The sequence below is a fragment of the Mastomys coucha genome, unplaced genomic scaffold (genome assembly GCF_008632895.1).
Source record: "Mastomys coucha isolate ucsf_1 unplaced genomic scaffold, UCSF_Mcou_1 pScaffold1, whole genome shotgun sequence".
Taxonomy (NCBI): Eukaryota; Metazoa; Chordata; class Mammalia; order Rodentia; family Muridae; genus Mastomys; species Mastomys coucha.
The window spans coordinates 27785555-27804564 of record NW_022196891.1 but is presented as its reverse complement, the minus strand read 5'-3'; the positions used below and the strand labels follow the sequence as shown (position 1 = coordinate 27804564).

At 41.7% G+C, this 19010-nt stretch overlaps 1 protein-coding gene across 12 annotated transcripts in view; it reads left to right on the top strand.

The window, feature by feature from the left end:
- Positions 1–19010, top strand: part of Srgap2 (SLIT-ROBO Rho GTPase activating protein 2) — a 232036-nt gene that overhangs the window by 164738 nt on the left and 48288 nt on the right. For 11 of the 12 annotated variants that reach the window (XM_031381747.1, XM_031381730.1, XM_031381723.1 and 8 more), the window contains exons 8-10: positions 7292–7516; positions 10199–10300; positions 11555–11752. In XM_031381747.1, the coding sequence (XP_031237607.1) occupies positions 7292–7516; positions 10199–10300; positions 11555–11752 (525 nt within the window). The remainder of the gene's footprint in view (positions 1–7291; positions 7517–10198; positions 10301–11554; positions 11753–19010) is intronic. The other variant, XM_031381757.1, reaches the window with a different exon arrangement.

Below are 19010 nucleotides of genomic sequence, written 5' to 3'. Positions count from 1 at the left end.
TACACAAGCACACCCTCTCTCATGGCTTCTTCCAGTCACCAAAGTGGCTCTGGAGCCAGCTGATTGAGCATAGGCAGCCCAGTCTCTAGAGCATCAGCAGGATCCTTTCAGAGACCTGTTGTTTGCCTCAGGTTCTTGGCAATAGCTGCTGAGCTTTGAAACTCCAGCCAAACTGCACATGATTTTCTATCACGGCCTCTTCACAAGCACACCTGCTATGCTTTACAACATGTGGGGATCTGGGTTCAGATTCACTATTACATTAGGTAGCATTTCTTGGGCTTGCTACTGAACTATTCTGGAACTCTGCTTTATTTCCTGCCCCTCTATTCCTAGTAAAATAAAGACCTGGACTGTTTAAATCTGGCCTACATCAGGGTTGCTGAGGGGACTTTTCTAAAATACAGACTGATATCCTTTCAGCCAGGGAGTTCTGTTGAGTAGGTTTTGGCCTCCTAAGGCCTTCGATGTCATCGTCTCAGCTGGTAAGTGGAGCCCTGGTCTCCGTTCAGGCTCCTCTTTGTTCTCTCTGCTTGTTGATGCCAATCTGAACACTGTCCTTCAGTGAGGTCAAAACCCTAAACCAGGCCCTTCATTCTTCTTCACTGTTAGTAGAGGCCCATTCTTAACACGAGGAAGACAGTCGCTTTCTATGCTCACTTTCTGCTGTTTATCTCACATTTGGTAAAACGAGTAAGATAAAAAAAATTAGACCAGACAGGGTGTACCCTTTTACTGGCATGCCCTCCTCCTTTTGCCTCTAGAGAATATTTGTACCAATTTCAATAAATTGCTTACTTCAGGAGAAAAGAGGCTTTTACATGAGTTACAGTCTTTGTAATCCACAGGCCCTTCATTAGGGCATGGGTAGCTGCTTTAAAAAAATCATTTAAGAAGCAAGATATTTTGTATTTTTTCCTTGCTAAGAGCCTAAGTTTCACAGGATGTGGTTTGAAGAGCCACTGGAAGAGAAGCCAGCCTCTGCAGTACCTACTTAACAGGACATAGGTTTAGAGGATGGCGAACAAGACCAGGGCTAGCAGTGCAGACAGGCAGCCTTCCAGGCCATGAGCAAATGTGGTCTTTTGGGTTGTGTTCTAACTGTATCTTATTTTGTTTGTTGTTTGGCTTTTACACTTGTAGAATAAACATTGCCTTTTTTTTTTTTTTTTACAAAGCAGAAGCTACTGCTCTTCTCCATAACCAGCTATTCCATTGATGGGGTGAGGTATGCATTCAGCATCGGGGTTATAAATAGAATGCAACTTATCTTGCCTAAGACTTATTTATGCACTCTAGTGTTTTCAAACCATGAGCCATGAGCTATTAAGGGAACAATGAAATCATATTTATACATTTAACTTATTTTAAATGATTAGACTAGAATGGGGGAGAGGGAGGGATGCCAGATCAGATCACACTCTTGTATGGCTAAGATCTTTTTATGAAAATGTAATGTTAGTTGTGTGTGTACTTATGCAACCATTTGTGTGTGTGTGTGTGTGTGTGTGTGTGTGTGTGTGTGTGTAAGTATGTAAGATGTATTTCTTACTGTGAGCTGAGGATTAAAATGAAGGTCACTGTATGTCTCTTTTAATATCCAAGAAGTCAGGAACCAAGACTTACTTTACTTTAAGTAGTTATTTATAGCTGAGTACATAGTTTATTGAATGGGGAAAAATTATCTCATAACTCAAGATTTGCTTTTTAATTTTGCCTTTTTAACATTCTTTTCATGTAAAATTTACATTTTGTGATTAATTAACTTGATTGATTGGTTTGTTACAGTTTGAAGAGTTTTTGATAAATTTGCATATTCCTGTAACCTATGTTTTTAGCAAGATATAGAATAAGTATCTTTAACCAGCCATGACAGCACACATCTGGAATCTCAGCACTTGGGAAGTGGAAGTCTAAGCTCTGAGACTGTCTCACAAGAACAAGGAGACATAGGGAGAAAGACAGTATGAAAAATGTATTATTATTTCAGAAAGTTCTTATTTCTTAACTCCAGGCAATCACAATTCCAACTCTTCAAACCCTAAGCTAATTCTGCCTGTTGGAGAATGCCATAAAGCTAGGATAATACAGAATATAATTTATTTTATTTCATTTATTATTTTGCTATATGTGGACATGTATATACTATAGTGTATATGTGGAACCTAGGAGACAACTTTATAGATGCATTTTTCTCCTTCCCCCTTTATGTGGTATTTTTTTTTTCATTTCTGTTGCTGTGATAAAATAACAAAACACAGTTTTATGAAGAAACTTTTTATTTAGTTACAATCCAGAGTTATAGTCCATCATTCCGGGGGAGTCGAGGCAGGAAGAGAAGCAGCTAGTCCTATTATTACACCCTTAGGAAGAGCAACTGTTCTTGCTTTATGCTCGGCTGCTTGTTTGCGTCCTTGCCTTCACCCAGCTTTCTTTTCTCCTTACAGCTTAGGACTCTATAGGGAATGGTGCCCCCGACAATGGTCTGGGTCTTTCTACATAAGTTAACGTTCAAACAGTCTTCCGTAGACATTTCCACAGAGCAACTTTTCCCAGATTATTTAGGTTGCATCAAATCAATAGTTGCAACAAGCCAGGCCGTGTTGGGGTTGATCTCAAGCTACCAGGCTTATACAGCAAGTGGCTTTACCCGCTGAGTTTTCTTGCTGCCTCCAGAATATAGTTTTTGTATCTGGATTTTTTTTTTCACCCAGGAAATTTTTTTTAAGCATTATTCAGTTTTTGCTTCTATCAATAGTTTCTTCCTTTTTATGCCGTTCTATGCAATTTAAAATGCTTAAACTATTGTGTAGCAAAGAAGCAGAGTGAGTGGCAGCCTGGGTGTGTAGGCACAGAGAACTCAGCAGTACTCAGGGCTTCTTCAAGACATGGGGTGAGTGTCATTCCAGGCCACTACTGCCTGTGTCATATGCCACCAGTCTGCCTCCTTTCTAAGGGTCTGACTCAGTCAGCATTATGACATTAAGGGTAAATAAAAAGTTATTTTTAATCAATGTCAGTTAACTGACATAAGGACTAGCCTACAATTTCTTTGTATAGTGTAATAAAAGATGTAAAAATCCACATGAGATATCAAACTACTGTAGGCTCATTGGAGTGTAATTTCCTCACCTGCATACTTATCTCTTGGCCTCAGAGCAGAGTAAGTGAAGTGCAGGGCATTGCCATTATGGGTAGCTGGAGTGTCATGAGTGTACCCAGAAAGTCTATGATGGCACATACACTAAAACTAGACATGAGAGAATTTGGGTTTTCCCATTATGAAGTTTTATTGAAAGCAGTTGTTTTTCTCTCTCCTGTAGGAAATTGAAGGATGATATGAAGCACTCATTTTTTTGTTTCTAGGTCTTTTCTAGATTCTCTGAGGGAGAATCTCAGCTGGTAAGGGGATAATGAACTGTGGACTTAAGCTCATACATTGAGATGCTCTGCTATTCAATATTTTCTAAAAATTTTATTTCTCCCAAGTTTGTATAGTATTTGTGTAGCATTTTGTAGTATTTGTATAGCATTTATTTCTGGTATAAACAAAAGTGTGTGTTCTCTCTACCCGTTGGGATTCTCATGGGAGGTATTCAAATCTCAGTTAACCCTGCCCGATACTGCTTCTTTTCTGAAGGCTGAGTTTTGCCCCTACAAATACATAGATGGCCAAGGCCCTGTCCTTGTCTCCTAGGCTAGCTCAGAGCATGGCAGAACCAGAGGGCACATTGTAAGCTTGACCCTGACTCACTGGCACAGAGAAGCTACAGAATGGTTCTAGAGGTAATTCTCCCGCATAGCAAAGCTCCCTACATTTCTTAGACTATATGCAGTAGAACATATGGGTCAGTACTCAGCCCACTAGATGATTTCCTAGGAAGCTGGAGTCTTTGTCTGTGGCATCCATCAGCCAACTTTATTGAACGCCTTCTGTGAATAAGACCTACTAGGAAAAATTGTAAACAAGAATAAGATGCTGGAAAACTCTAAGATAACTGTGCTCTGGGTGGGGTGATATGAAATGGCCTCAGAATGACTGTGTGTATCAGGGGTCATATGAGGATGAATGCAGTTGAGTCCAAGTGGGACCAGGAATGCAGGGCTGGCTGTCTTCCCAGAGGCTGAGAATTTAATATGGATCTTAAAGAGTGATTCCAGTTCTTGCAGGTGAAAGTGAAGGGCAATATTTCAGGAAAAGAAACGCGAGGAACTGAAGGGTAGAGGTCAGTAGATTGGAGGATGCTTGTGATTGGTGTTAGCTTCGAGTCTTCACAGTACCAGATATGTGTGAAGTGTATTGTCTGTTTACCACATAACCAGCCGCAGAGCTGGTATTTCCCCCTTTTTCAGGCCAGAGGGATAAAGTAGCTTTCTAGGCTAGAGACCTGTGCTTTTTCAACATATGCAGAGAGTATGGCACTGGAGAGGCCAACTGGGGGCATGAAGGGAGGTGATGCTGAGGAGGTAGACCACACACAAATTACAGTCTAGGTGTTTTACCTGGTTTTTTTTTGTTGTTGTTTGCCCATTTAACCTTGGTCAAATTATGTAACTTCATTGAGCTTGTCTTCCTTGTGTGGAAAACTAAGATAATACAGACTTTAGTGAGGGCGATTATGAGGACTAAGATGTAGAATATACATAACTGTTCACTAACATGTAGTAAACACCCTTAACGAACAGTAGCATTCTTTACAAGTGCAACCTGAAGGTGAATTTTAGCTTAAGTAGAGATAAGTATTTTGGACACTTCAACAGGGGCATGCTAAAAGTCATATTTTATGACAGACCACACTGTTATAAAATAAGGTATGGATTAGGAGAGAGATAGAAGAAAGTAAAGTTTCAAAAAATATATGAAGATTTCTGAGCAGCACCCTGCCTCTCCCTAATTCTTCTCAGTCTCCCACATACTCTGTTGGCAGTGTTGCCTTTGTTTACTACACCAATGGGAATAGAGTTCATCTGAGGAACTGTAGGACATCTTAGCGATAGATAGGCAAGAAGATTTACAGGTTCCAAGGCAGCCTGATCAATTACTTTAACAGCATCTCCTAGAGGAGGAAGGGACCCCGCACGTGCAGCCTCCCAATCAGCTGCCTTTGTCTAGATTCTGTTTGCTCTCCCTCTGACTGAATTTAGTGTTTTCCTATCTTCTGGCTACAGTTATGCTGTCACTGCTGTCATTCCACTGAAGCCAGGCACCTGCCAGAGTCTGTTGGCACTGAATCCAGAGCTCAGCTCAATGTGCACTCCATTGCAAGCTTCGTGTCAGATGCCTGGAAGGAGGCAGCCTGTCACGTGTTTTTTTTTTTTTTTTTTCTTCCCCAATAGTGGCTGTTCCTGAAGTGATCATGATGAGAGGGAAAGACTGAGGAAATTAATTTGATGCGTATTTATGCAGTGAAATTACAATCAGGCAGATGGCCTTACTCTTTCCAGAGATTTCTCTCTGACATTTCCTCTCAGGCTCTGGACATCAAAGCTGTGTAAATGATAGAGGTGATAATTGATGGCCATGGAATTTGGATCTCAGGGTCTTTATGGGGTAGGGAATATTGTCATAGTATTACAGAATGCCTTTGCTGAAAAGAGCATTGGGGATTACATTTAATCAAAAGGATTTTTTCTAGACTTTCTCTTAAGAAACTTATTCTTCAGACCAGATCACACATAGAATCCCAGTTTATTGAATGAAAAAATGAGCAGAGTTGTTTTCGTTGAGGTAAAGATAAAAAGGCTCCAAGACCTCCTAGCTGGGTCACTACCTATCCCCTTCTCTGGGACAACCTGGGCACTGATATTGAACTTCAGAGCTGTGATCTATAGCTTGAAAACCACTGGACTGGTCACATTTGTTCATTGAACTGTCAAGGACCCAGGTCTGAGGGTGGGATAGGAGTAGCTTTTCCAGGGTTGCTTGATTCTACCTCTACTGTTTGTTTGTTTGTTTGTTTGTTTCTCTTTGTATGTGTGTGTATGTGTGTGTGTGTGTATAATGAATATGTGCACATGAGTACAGGTGCCCATGGAGTCCAGAAGAGAGTGTTAGATTTCCTGGATCTGGAGTTACAAGCAGTTATGAGCTTCAGACATGGGTGCTAGGAGCCAAATGCAGGTCTTTTGCAAGGGAAATAATAAGAACTCTTAACCATAACGCAGTCTCTCATGTCCTGAACTTGTGTTTTGAGACAAGATTCTCAAAAGTTCATCTAACCATCCAGCTAACCATCAAGCCCCTTCCCCCACCTCTTCAGGCTAGTACAGACACCTCACCATAGGCTTGTGATCAAACGGAATTCCTCATATTTGCACCACAAGGACTTTACTAATTGAGCACTTCCTCTAGCCCTGGTTTGTTGTTGTTTGTTTGTTTGTTTGTTTGTTTGTTTAAAGACAGAGACTGTCTTTGAATTGATTTGGTAGCTGGGGATGACCTTGAACTTCTGATCCTCCTGCTTTCCCTTCCTGAGGGCTTGAGATTCCGGGCCTGCTTCACCACACTCAGTTTATTCAGTGCTGGAGGACTGAAACCTAAATCTCCATGCATGCTAAGAAACCCCTTTACAGCTGACCTACATTCCCCAGCCCCTACAATTGCCTCTTTCATAGCATTTTCTTCTTTTCATTTTTGTTGTTGAAAATCAGAAACATGATAAGAATCTTCCCAGTAACACTTATATTTAGGACTTTTTGGTTTAGCTTTCTTCAGCTCAGGCCTGTCCTAGACCACTGAAGGTTAGTGTCATGACTCAGCCAACCTTCCGTTCTTTCCTCTTCCCATCTACCTAGAGTTGAGAATATGTGAATTTACTGCTGATACAGCACTCCAGATTTTTAACTCCTGACTGCTCCATTGGCCTAGAAAGCTTGCTATGTAGTGACTTCTAACCACAGCAACCCTCAGGGAATCATGGCAGGCTGTATATTATTATTGTTGAATTTTGTTGTTATGACCTCCCCAGACAAACCAGAAAACAGGACAGAATTCTCTAACTCTTGGCCATTCTCATTTTTATGAAACATCATTTGGTTAACTCTTGTCATTGTTTCTTATTAATCTTCTTCTCTCTAACCACCTCAGTGCCCTACATGGTGTGCTAACCACTGAACTAGGGGCAGAAACTAAGGAACCTTACCTGGTCTTGAAGTTGTAATCTCAGCTTCCTTCCTGTTGCAGCAGTCAGTCGGTCACCTTGATATGGTCAGATCTACCCCAAGACCACTTCCCTTCCTGTCAGGCCTTGGGATGGCTGTGGTGTGCTTATGCGCCTTCTCCTTCCCACAGCAGTGTTGTGACCTAGGCTACCATGCTAGCCTGAACCGGGCTCTACGCACTTTCCTGTCTGCCGAATTAAATCTGGAACAATCAAAACATGAAGGTCTGGATGCTATTGAAAATGCAGTAGAAAACCTAGATGCCACCAGTGACAAGCAACGGCTCATGGAGATGTACAACAATGTTTTCTGCCCCCCGATGAAATTTGAATTCCAGCCCCACATGGGAGATATGGTAAGGCATTCTTTATATTGTACCTTTCCCCCAAGGGGACTTGAATGTACTAGAGCTGTGTATAGTTTTATTACACCTGAAGGAGAAGGGGCTTCCTGTCAGGCAAACTGTGTTCTATTCTTTCAGACCCTGCAGTATATCTCTGATTTTGACTGGTGTGTTTATTCACGTTCCATCTAATAATCCAGCTGTCCTGAGCTGTAGAGTGGATGGTTCTCCCAGAGAGTATCCCACCCTGTCCCAAGTAACTGTGTCCCAGAAACCTGACTGGGGTCACCAAGGAATGAAGAAAAGTACACACATGTACAGAAAAGCTGGGGTTGGGTAGGTTATGCTAGCTCTGATGGAGGATATAACATCGACATGACCATGCCCTTGTGAACAATACACGTTCATTGAGGCCTTCATCCACTTTTTACAGACTCTCTCAAAAGCTTCCTCAGCTCCCCACAGTAGTGAGTAAAACCAAAAGGAGTAGATGAGAAGAGACCACAAATCTGCAAGGTGCTCTTGCAGGAGTAGTGCTCTCCTGGACTAAAATCTAGACTCCTTAGAAGCCTTGCGCTAGCCTGATAGCAATAGTATGCTAATCAGACAGTTTACTGTCACAGACTGGCCACAGTGGAGTGTGGTACATCTCTGTCTTATATACCAAATGTGAAGTGCTTTCTCTCCTTGTCTTCTTGGGGAAAACCTAGCCCCTTACAGTTTGTTTCCATTGCTGCGGCTGAGTGCATGTCAAATCTAGACAGATGGAAAACTAAAACAGCATCATGTTGGTTAAAGTGAGAAGGGGGCATTGCCAGCCTCCATTCCTCACCTGCTTTGACTTCTGTTCAAATTTGTCTTCTAAGCCCGTTCTCCAGCTGCCATTGAGATTCCTGTCCCCAAATAAGTGGAACTTGGGATTATCTGAATGGACTGGTTGATTTTCTGGTGTTATCTGAGTTCTCTTCTGGGAATCCAGATGATAGGTACTCAGGCCCCTCCTTGCCCAGTCAGAACCACATTTCCATTCTCTAAAGCACAGAGGGAGTGCATTACCTTGCATCCTGGCTCACTGACAAAGCATGCATCAGCAGCTCTGCTGCTCCTTAAAGAAACAGGATTGGAGGTGATTTTTTTTCCTCTAATTCTTCCATGCTAGGCCAGGGTGACTTTAAAAAATAATAGTTCATTCTTTTGCCCTGTATGTAATACAGCTGATTGGTGACTTGGCCAGAATTTCCCATTCTGCCTTAGAGATGAGATGTCAAGTCTTTCCTGAGCCCTGCTAAAAGACTTTCTGCCTCGTTGGGGGATATTTGTAGACAGAAGGAAGGAGATGCCTGGAAGTCCTTCAAATGGGGCCAAAGTTCAGGTGGCATTTTAATGGAAGCTCTGAAATGGGGTACATTGGTTTTCTTGGTCTGCAGATAGGGCTGATGTCAGCCGCTCTTGGACGCACTAGGACTTGATGCCTGTTTCTACTGTTGGTGCACCCGGAGGTTTGAGGGCACTGGATGCACGACTGGTGACATCAGGGCCAGAAACAGAAATTTCATTCTTGGCAGTAACCCATCTGGCCAACAAGCTTTCTCCATTATGTCTACTTCTAAAAGCCATAGTGAAATCAGCTCCAGATCTTGAGCAAGCCTCTCAGCTGAAGAAGAGATCAAATCAGTTGGCATCTTAAATACCAAAGGGGAAAAAGGTCAATTTCCAGTCCTTCCATTTGAAGAGAAGTTTTATTTTTTGAGTAATAGTGTGGTTTACAAGTCTATGAATATGTTTAGTCTTTGCTAAGGGTAAAAGGAGCCAAATTCTATCCAGATGTCTCTTCTGGTAAGAGATAAAGGACACTTGATAATAAAGTGACAGGCACAGCCTCCACATGGGTCCCATCCTTCACTTCCTACCCTTCTGCCTGACATCAGTCATTCAGGAGATCAGATTACCTCATGCCATAGTCTTACCTTTATCAAGAGACTCTTCTACATCAGCTGTTCCATCACAGAGGATAAAGTTGGTTAATTGTGGATGGGGGTACAGGGGATCCCACACCTAGTGGGATACAGTGATGGCTGTTTAAAAGTTGTCAAGTTCCTTCTGTCAGATCTCATGCCCTCTGGGGCTCTCTAACTCGGACTTATGAACTTGTTCCCATATTCACATGAACTCTTTCCCATTGAGTCAAAGCTCTCGTGCATCGCCCAAATTTAGAAACGTACAGGCTGCCAGCAGCATCAAGTTAGCTTCCTGGCCCACTTCTCTCCTGCTTTTTTTAACTCTAGTATATGAAGTGGGAGAGACAGAGAGGTGACCACTTGGACCTTTGGCAGGAACTATGCCAAAGTGTTGGGTTTCTGGACCAGGGGCTACTTGAGACACTCTTGCCTAGCCTCCTCAGAATCCCCTACATCTGCAGATGCTGCTAGACCTACCCTGCCAACCACCTGCCTGCCTATGAGTCACAAAGAGGGAAACATGGTCTTCCCACATAGATTCTCCTCCCCTTACACGTACCCTTTGGTCTAGAAGTTCACACACACCGTCTTCGGATTTTTTTTGCACATAGAAACTGCAAGCCTTCCAGGAGTTGGGATACAATACAATGTAAATAGTTTTGAGCAGTAGTGAGAATTCTGGAGTGCTCAGGAGATATACGCCCTCTTCCTGACCTTCTGTTGCTTTTTCTGACAGGCCTCTCAACTTTGTGCCCAGCAGCCTGTCCAGAGTGAGCTGGTGCAGAGATGCCAGCAACTGCAGTCTCGCTTATCCACTTTGAAGATTGAGAATGAAGAGGTGTGTTTCCTTCCTAGGAGGCTCGAGCCACTGTTTCCTTGTTGAAGTACTTGTGGCTGTCCGTCAGGGGCCAGGGGAAGGAGCGTGCAGAGAATGGCCAGGCTCTTGCAGAGATTTCCTGGCCAGTGGAGGCCTGTGCTTTCCCTGCTGCCGCATCCTGCCCTTGAAATTCAGGAAGTTGTTCATACACTGCCAAAGGTTGGGCTCTATTTTGGGCTTTTACAAAATGCCCCTCCCCGCTACACATTTAATCAAAGTGGCACTTGGCCACTGTGGGAACAATATCAAGTCTCTGAAATGACCCACTCATGACTGGCTTTTTCCAGTATTTTCAAAAAGAAACTGTATGACTTTAACACTTTAGACATCTCTCCTCTTACAGGAGGGTGAGTTTTGTTTTTTGTTTTTTGTTTCTAAACACAGCATATTTTCTTTTACTATCCAGTTTAAAAAGGCAATTTTTAAAAGTTTAAAAACAATCCAGTTTTACAAAGTAATCCAAGTTTTTGTTGAGCTCAATTGGCTTCTTTCTTGTATTTTAGTAAGTCTTAATTTTACTAGGAAGTTGGGTCACTTAGTTTGCGAATAGGAAAACAAACCCATTCATTGATTGAAGGTCATGAAACAGCACCAGGAACATTGAAGGACAAAAATCTATCACATATTTTAATTAGCTCCAGTATGTTGGAGATAGTGTTTTGCAATTATGTTATTCTGTTTTCCTTTGCACTTCCATTATAATAAAGAAAGAGTACCAACTCTTAAGCTAAATATTGGAGCTGGAGAGTTAAGTGGTTAAAAGCACTGGTTGCTCTTGCAGAGGGCGCAGGCTTGGCTCCAGCACCTGCATGGTGGCTCACAGCCATCCCTACCTTCAGTTCCAGGAGCTCCAACCCCTCTTCTGGCCTCCACAGGAACCAGGCACCGCATCACACACACACACACACACACACACACACACACACACACACGCACGCACGCACACGCAGGCAAAACATCCTTACACACACACTAAGTCTCTTTGAAGAAAGTAAACATTCATCAGAGATACACAGCAGAAAAGCAGTGCTGTAGAGAGCGATGCGCTGAAGCTGTGTTCCTGTGATGTGCATCACTCAGTCACTCAGCACTGTTCAGTGAGAAATGCAACTGTGATCTGCTGGCATACTCCTTCTCAAGCTCCTCCTCATTGCTCTGCCACCTGCTAACTTATATAGCCTGCTTCTCATGATTATTTTGGCCATATGGTTATAGGTAAAAAAGACAATGGAGGCCACCCTGCAGACCATTCAGGACATTGTGACTGTTGAAGATTTTGATGTGTCTGACTGCTTCCAGTATAGCAATTCCATGGAGTCTGTCAAATCAACCGTCTCGGAAACATTCATGAGTAAGCCCAGTATTGCTAAAAGGAGAGCTAACCAGCAAGAGACGGAACAGTTTTATTTCACGGTAAGGGCACTCTTTGGCCTTAGAGGAACATCAGTAGACACTGACACCCACAGGAGCTTTGGGACTCAAGAGTTTTGCCAGCTGTCTGAAAAGCAAGCTTTAAATACACAAGATTTGAACCTGGCTTGCTTGGACACCACCTGTACACTTCAAGCATCTACAAGTTATATGTGTCTTCTGGGGACCTCAAAGAAAGGGATGCTCCCAAACCGGGCAGTGGTGGCGCACGCCTTTAGTCCCAGCACTGGGGAGGCAGAGGCAGGCGGGTTTCTGAGTTCGAGGCCAGCCTGGTCTACAGAGTGAGTTCCAGGACAGCCAGGGCTACACAGAGAAACCCTGTCTTGAAAAACCAAGGCGGGGGGATGTTGTGTGCTCCTAAATAAATAAATAAACTAAGAAAAAAGTTGGGGAAATTTTTAACCAGCTAGTATACTTTCATTGGAAAGTAGCCCTCCCAGTCATAGGAAATCATGATAAGGGAATTAAGTTTATTGGGTTTTGAGGACTGTATTCAAATATCTTTGCCAATCTGTATATTGTTTTAAGAAATTTAAAAGCCGGGTGGTGGTGGCGCACACCTTTAATCCCAGCACTTGGGAGGCAGAGGCAGGCGGATTTCTGAGTTCGAGGCCAGCCTGGTCTACAGAGTGAGTTCCAGGACTATACAGAGAAACCCTGTCTCGAAAAACCAAAAAAAAAAAAAAAGAAAAAAGAAATTTAAAGTCTCTCCTAAGTGATTTGAGTATATTACCATATAACTTTCATTATCAGGAAGTTATTTTTTTCTAATTATTGATAAAAGTTAAAGAGACTTAAATGAGACTTAAACTTGGTGGGTTTGTAGAGAATTCTAAAGCAGTATATTTTATTCATTTTTCTCAGATCTCCTTTTAGATAGGTAGGTGTGTATCTTTGTGTCTATGTGTACACATGTTAATAGTTTTTTTTTTTTTCAAAGCTGTTATCTGGTCTTTTGTGCTGCTTTTTAATAATTAAATTGTTTTGAACTTGCCAAGTCTGACTTTTGCCTGCACCAAGATTTATTTCCTTATCTTCTGATGACCAAGAAAAGAAAAACTGACTTTTCAGTTGTAAGATACCACATGGCCATTGACAATGAACACTGACCAAATGAAAGGGCTTCCCTTGTCTTCTATGCAGCACACTCAGCATGGAGCAAATTAGATTTCTCTTCCAGCTGGGACAATTTGTTTAATTTTTTTCTTTGAGCATTCTCCTTTTTTCTTTAAGAGCCCTAACATGATTTATTGGTGTTTTTGTAAATCTGTTTCACTTAGTTAAGCTCCAAATCTTTGGTGTTTTTGTTGTTTTAAATCCCAAAGGAGACTTTTGAAAGAATATGATTTAAGAATATTGTTCTAAAGCAACTCAAAATTTTTTGTTATATAAAGAAAAATATTTTAAAACATGGTCATTATATAAAACTTAGAAGCAGAAAGAAGAAAATAAATACATATGAGGCATGTATTTAAAATTATATTTACAAAAACGAGACATGGTTGTATATATCGCATTATAAATTTAAGTCATTTAATTATATTTTCAGATTGCTTGGGGGGCAGTTGTTTGTTTCTTGGTTGAACTTTCATATGTGCTGGGCAAGAGGCGCATCACTAAACTCTGTCTCCAGTCTGTTCTACACCTTCTAAGCATATGCAAATCTATACAGAGGATGGGATGACACATTGCCTATTCACAGCACTCAGTAACTCCTACTCATTTTACCATCATCATTATTAATCCATGCATCAATCATTGTTAAGTTAGTCACTGATCATTTATTGTATATTTACTGTATGCCAGATTCTATGCTACAAAGTGGGAATGCTTAGAGTTGAAGAGAAAGAAGAGAATGAGGGCGTAGGCATACACAGGGAGAACTTTAGTTCTGACTTCATGTGTTTCTAAGTAAGAAAGGTACAGTCTGTAAGTGGCGTGAATGTGCATGAGAAGCATGACTAGAGCTGGGGGAGCATCATACAAACTGGCTTTTGTGTTTAATATGCGTAGGTCAAAGAGGATTGGCAAGAAGAATAAAATTCTTTAAGGAAAGCAGACTATGTAACAGTGTAAAGGCCTTCAGAAATCTAAATTACATGTTAATAGAACTTCTTGACTCTAATGGGTGCTATGACTGTCACCCTTACCAAACTATATTATCTCTTAATAATAGAAAATTTTGGCAACTCTTTCTGAGCTGATTAAATGTCAATGACCCAGTCTTATTATATTTCAGAAGATTCTATTTTTAAAATACATTTTAAATTTGTATATTTATATATTTTATATATGTAAATTTTATATTTATATTTTAAATTTAAACTTGAGAATTCCATACATGCATTCAATGTATTTGACCATTTCACCCTCCTCTATTCCTCCAGTTAAGAAATTTGAGGGCTTAAGGGTTGGGGAAATGGCTTAGTCAGTAAAGAGCATGCCTTACAAGCAGGAAGACCTAAGTTTGAACCCAAGTAATCCATGGAAAAGAAACCCAGACCCCTGTATTCCCAGAACTGGGGAGTAGAAACAGGGAGATCCCTAGGTCCTGCTAGCCAGCCAGGCTAGTGAATTGGTAAGCTCCAGGTTCAATGAGAGTCCTTGCCTCAAAAAAAAAAAAAAAAAAGAGCTAGAGAGAAATTGAGGAAGACACTGTGACTAACACAGACCTCTGGCATATATGCATGCACGCACACACACTCAACAACAAAAGAGAAGAAGACAAGAAATTTTGGGTATAAAAAAACTATACTTAACCCAGTCTTTTCAGAGTTCCTTTCTGCTTTGAATGAATCTATAGCAGACATGTTCAGAAGTCGATATTTGTTCTAAACCAAGAAGGCTGCTGAGACACTTCAGCATTTTTAAGAGCTCATAAAATTATCTCATAGAGGGCATGAGTTTGATTCCCAGCACCCATGTCCTCAGGCTCAGAACTGCCTATAGCTCCAGCTCCAGTTCTCCTGGCCTCTATGGGCACACTCACATGCACAAGTCCACACACAGACACGTAATTCAAAAAAATAAATCATTTTTAAGAAAGAAATAACTTTATCTAAACCTGTGACTTCTAAAATCTTACCCACCTGTTCCCCTTTTATCTCAATACATTGGGGTTCTGCAACCCATTTCATGACTTTGTTAGCCATAGGACTCCTTGTCAGATTTTAGGAACATTGCTTTAACTAACAGCAATGAGCTTTGGCTTCTCTAGATTTGCAAGAATTCATTCCTCTTGTGAGTAGATCTGAAGGGTGTCAGGTAGTGAATGTTCTGGTAGCGGGGCATTTTTGGTAGTAGTAGTGAAATGGACACTCTGGTCTCCATGTTAAAGCAGAGAGCCTGCCTATGCTTGCCAAATAGTGAAGAAAAAATGAAAACAACCCCTGCTGGAAGTTGCCTGCTCTTGGAAAGTGGTGGAGCTATCCCTCATCGTGGCTTGACCATAGCTACTGTGTCTAGTGACCACGTGGGCTTTGGGGATAGTTTTATGACTGCTTGCTACTGTCATCGGATTAATCTGTCCATGTGGCATCAATTAGAAATTTGAAGCATGTCTTACGAAGATCAGTTGCTTGCAATAATAATCTATGGAAAACTATAGAATTTTAAATTGAAAGCAACTTTTAAATATCATGTAACCAAGCCTTCTCATTTGAGAGCTTTGGGGAAAAAGAAGAATTAAAAAAAAAAAAAAATGCAGTGGATAGATAGGTTGAACGAGGCCTTCATCAAGAGCTGAGCCGAGAGCTCAGGTCACCTGCTGGCACGGCTTTCCCTCTGTGCCCTGCTGAGGAGCTAACAGGAATGGCTCAGCAACTCTCCTCCCTTATTATAAGAAGGGAAGTGTTTTCTGACCTCCTTGTCTTTGGGGCTGTCACTCATCTTCTACAGTACATCATCCCTCAGTGTCTACTCCTTTTGTTGTTGTTACATCCTTTTAAAAAGACAAAATATATCCAAAGGAAACTAGAGAGGAGGCACACATGCCTTGCCTACCCCTGCCACCTACTTTCCTTCCCTTCTGCCATGGATTGAAACTAGTATATTCAGAACCTTTCTGAGGTTTTCTATGCATAGGCAATCAGTGCCCCTTAATACAATAAACTACATTGGAGTTGTAACAAACAGGGCTGGGAATGGAGCTCAGTAGTTAAGAGTGCCTGCCTAGTTTGTGTGGCTCTGAGAGTCCCCTCTTCAGCCCTGCAAGAGAAATGTTAAGAAATAAAGTGTGACAACGAGTATGCCACTCTCACTGTTCCCACTGGACTGTCATCACTTATTCTGAATATTATTCATGTTAGTCTAGAAAGAAATGTCCCATATCTCACAGAAATCCTTTTCTAATGGCTGGACAGAATTCTATTGCATCATCTCCATTTAGCCAGTTCTTTGCTCTGGTTAGCCAAGCATCATCGAAGCTCTAGGAAGTTGGAGTCTCCTAAATATTTTTATGAAAAAAAAAAAAAAAACAGAGTTTGGGGTCTTTTTAAAAAAAAGAAAAAAAAACATTTTTTTTTCAAATTTATTTTTGTTTGTGTGTGTGAGTTTTTGTCTGCATGCAATTGCTTCAAAGGTCAGAAGAGGGCACTGGAACCCCAAAACTTTACCTCACTGCTTGTGAGCCATCATGTATATGCTGGAAACTGAACCCAGGTCTTCTGCAAGTGCAGTAAGTGTTCTTAACTGCTGAGCCACCTCTCTAGCCCCCAAGTATGGAGTTCTCAAGTGGGAGGTACGATGAGGAAGGGATTGAAAATAACAAAGTCAAACTATCTGAATTCTTAAGGGTAGATCTGATATATTACAGTGTGTGTGTGTGTGTGTGTGTGTGTGTGTGTTCCGATTATATATAATCTTGATATTATGTTAAGTCACTAAACAGCCACTTATTCCTCCCCTGGCTTCTGCTACCTCAGCTCTGTGTCTGTTCAGCAGCAACTGAACCCTTTTACCTCAACCCCCCTGATAGAGAGGATTATTTATCCCCAGCATGTCTGTCCTGACTTGTGGGTGAGATAAGGAAGTGGTGGCTAGCATGCCTGCAGACTCTGGGATCCCTTTGCCTTCCCACCTAGATGCCAAACCCGAAGTTCTTCCACCCCCTTGTATTAGGGACGCAGAGCCTATCTTGGTGCAGTTTGATCCTTTAGATTAATGGAACCTGAAAAGGTAACTGTATACTTCTTTATCAGATTATTATTTGTTTTAATGGTTCACCAAGTAACAGCTGAAGTTGCCCAGTGAGCTGTGAACATGAACTTGGGGTTGAGGGGAGAGTTAGAAATTGACACTAGAAACCTGAGGGAGAGAAAGGAATTTTTATTCATTCCTGTTCAGAATTTTGGCTGTATTCTGAGCATTCTGATCTGTGTTAGAGGTTATAGCTTCTTGGATTTCCTTCTTTGGGCAACCCTTGAGACTCCTGGGATAACCTTCCAAAGATAGGCTTTTCAGGGTTGTACTATTAGCAGTGGATATTTCCTAGAGGCTTGTCCACTCTGGGTCCTAAGCATGATTCCAAACCCGCAATTAGGCATTGGATGGGGATTAGGATATCATCCAGGGAAGGCTGACAGCAAGTGAGCTGACAGCTGGAACAGATGGAAAGAGAAAGGTGACAAGAGAGCCTATTTTCATGCAGATGTTCTCATGCACAGGCATAAAGGATCAGAGAACAGGCCTTAAATAAGGCAGCAGAAATGACTTAGCATGGGGTTTGTTGTTTAGAGTAGAGGCTGGGTTTATAATTGCAAAGAGCAGTCTATACAGAAGAGAATGAGATTGCTCACCTCATATTCTTCATATTTACTAAGTCTCTACTGTCTGGCACTAAGCATCATGAATTGTCAGGATAGTCATTGACATGGTCTCTGGATAGAAAGACACCAGACGAATAACCCTTCTGTGATAGGGCTATATGAAAACGGTGCCATGGGAATTTAACAAGTTACCCATGGGGCCACATGGGCAAGCACAAGAGACCCTGAGGCCATCTCCCAGAAAAGCAAGTTTTCCTTTGTTTTAGATGGAAAAGAAGAGAGCAAGCTCTTAGTTAAAACCTCATACTGCACATAAAAAAATGTAGAGTAAGAGAACGCAGACCTTTTCACTTTATTTATCATTAATGAAATGGTAACAGTCATAAAAATCAAGGGCTTAGTGTTAGCATCCAGAACCTGCGGCAGATATGGGCGGGTCCACAGACCTGTTGCCAAGACAACAGCCACCATATTCCCAGAATCCATTGGGTTCAACTCCCACCTTTACCTGGACCTACTACGTCACAACCCGTATATATGAGACAATTCCTCCATTTCTCTCTCTCTCTCTCCCCTCTCTCTCTTTCTGCGCTGCTATCCCCCACCCCCTCTTAATTAAACCTCTTACACGTGGAACTGTCTAAGCCTGGTATCTGCAGACGCGTCCCGCTGCGACTCAAACCCATCACTTAGTGTACAATTCTTTTTCTTTTTTTCTTTTTAGTTAGTACACGGTAGAAGACAGAACTATTATTATTAAAATGTTTATTCATTGGAGCAAAGCCATGTCTTTCTATGACTTATGGATCATGCTTTGAGAGACCTTCCCATTTGCTTTTAAGTTAAACACCATTATATAAACCAGTGCATCAGGAGATAGCCAGGGCAGACTTGGGTCCTCAAGCATGGTGGTAGAGGAGGGTGGAAAAAGAGTCCTCAGCTGGAATTACCGCCTACTAGCCTGCACTGATACCTTTCCTCTCTCAGGATTGTCTTCTCCTCTCCAATAAGAACTACTACTATCTTCCTCAGCTATGGGTAGAATTAGCATGAGAATCAGTTGAGAGACTGTGCACTAAAGTAGTCTAAAGCCTCCAGGGTTGCTGTTAATGTAAACAGAATGACTACTGTGAAAGTCTGTTCTGCTTCTCTTTGGCTCTAAATGCACTAGGTGGAACATTTTACTATAATGCTTCAGAGCACACACCATCCTGTCAAACTGCAGGCTTGGATTCTATTATGTGACAAGAGTTTCCTGGGAAGACACAACACACATCTGCGTACCCCAAATAGAGAACCCATAACAGACCAAAACAGGGACACCACCAAAGTCCTCCTTGTGAACCAGTGAGGTTTAGGAGGGAGGGGGGCCCTTCAGGAGCAGGAATGACTTAAAGACATCTTCATTCCAAAAGCTCTCAAAAGCTGGGCAGCTGGGGAACCCTGTGGAGCCTGCAGGCAACCTAATGGGTTGA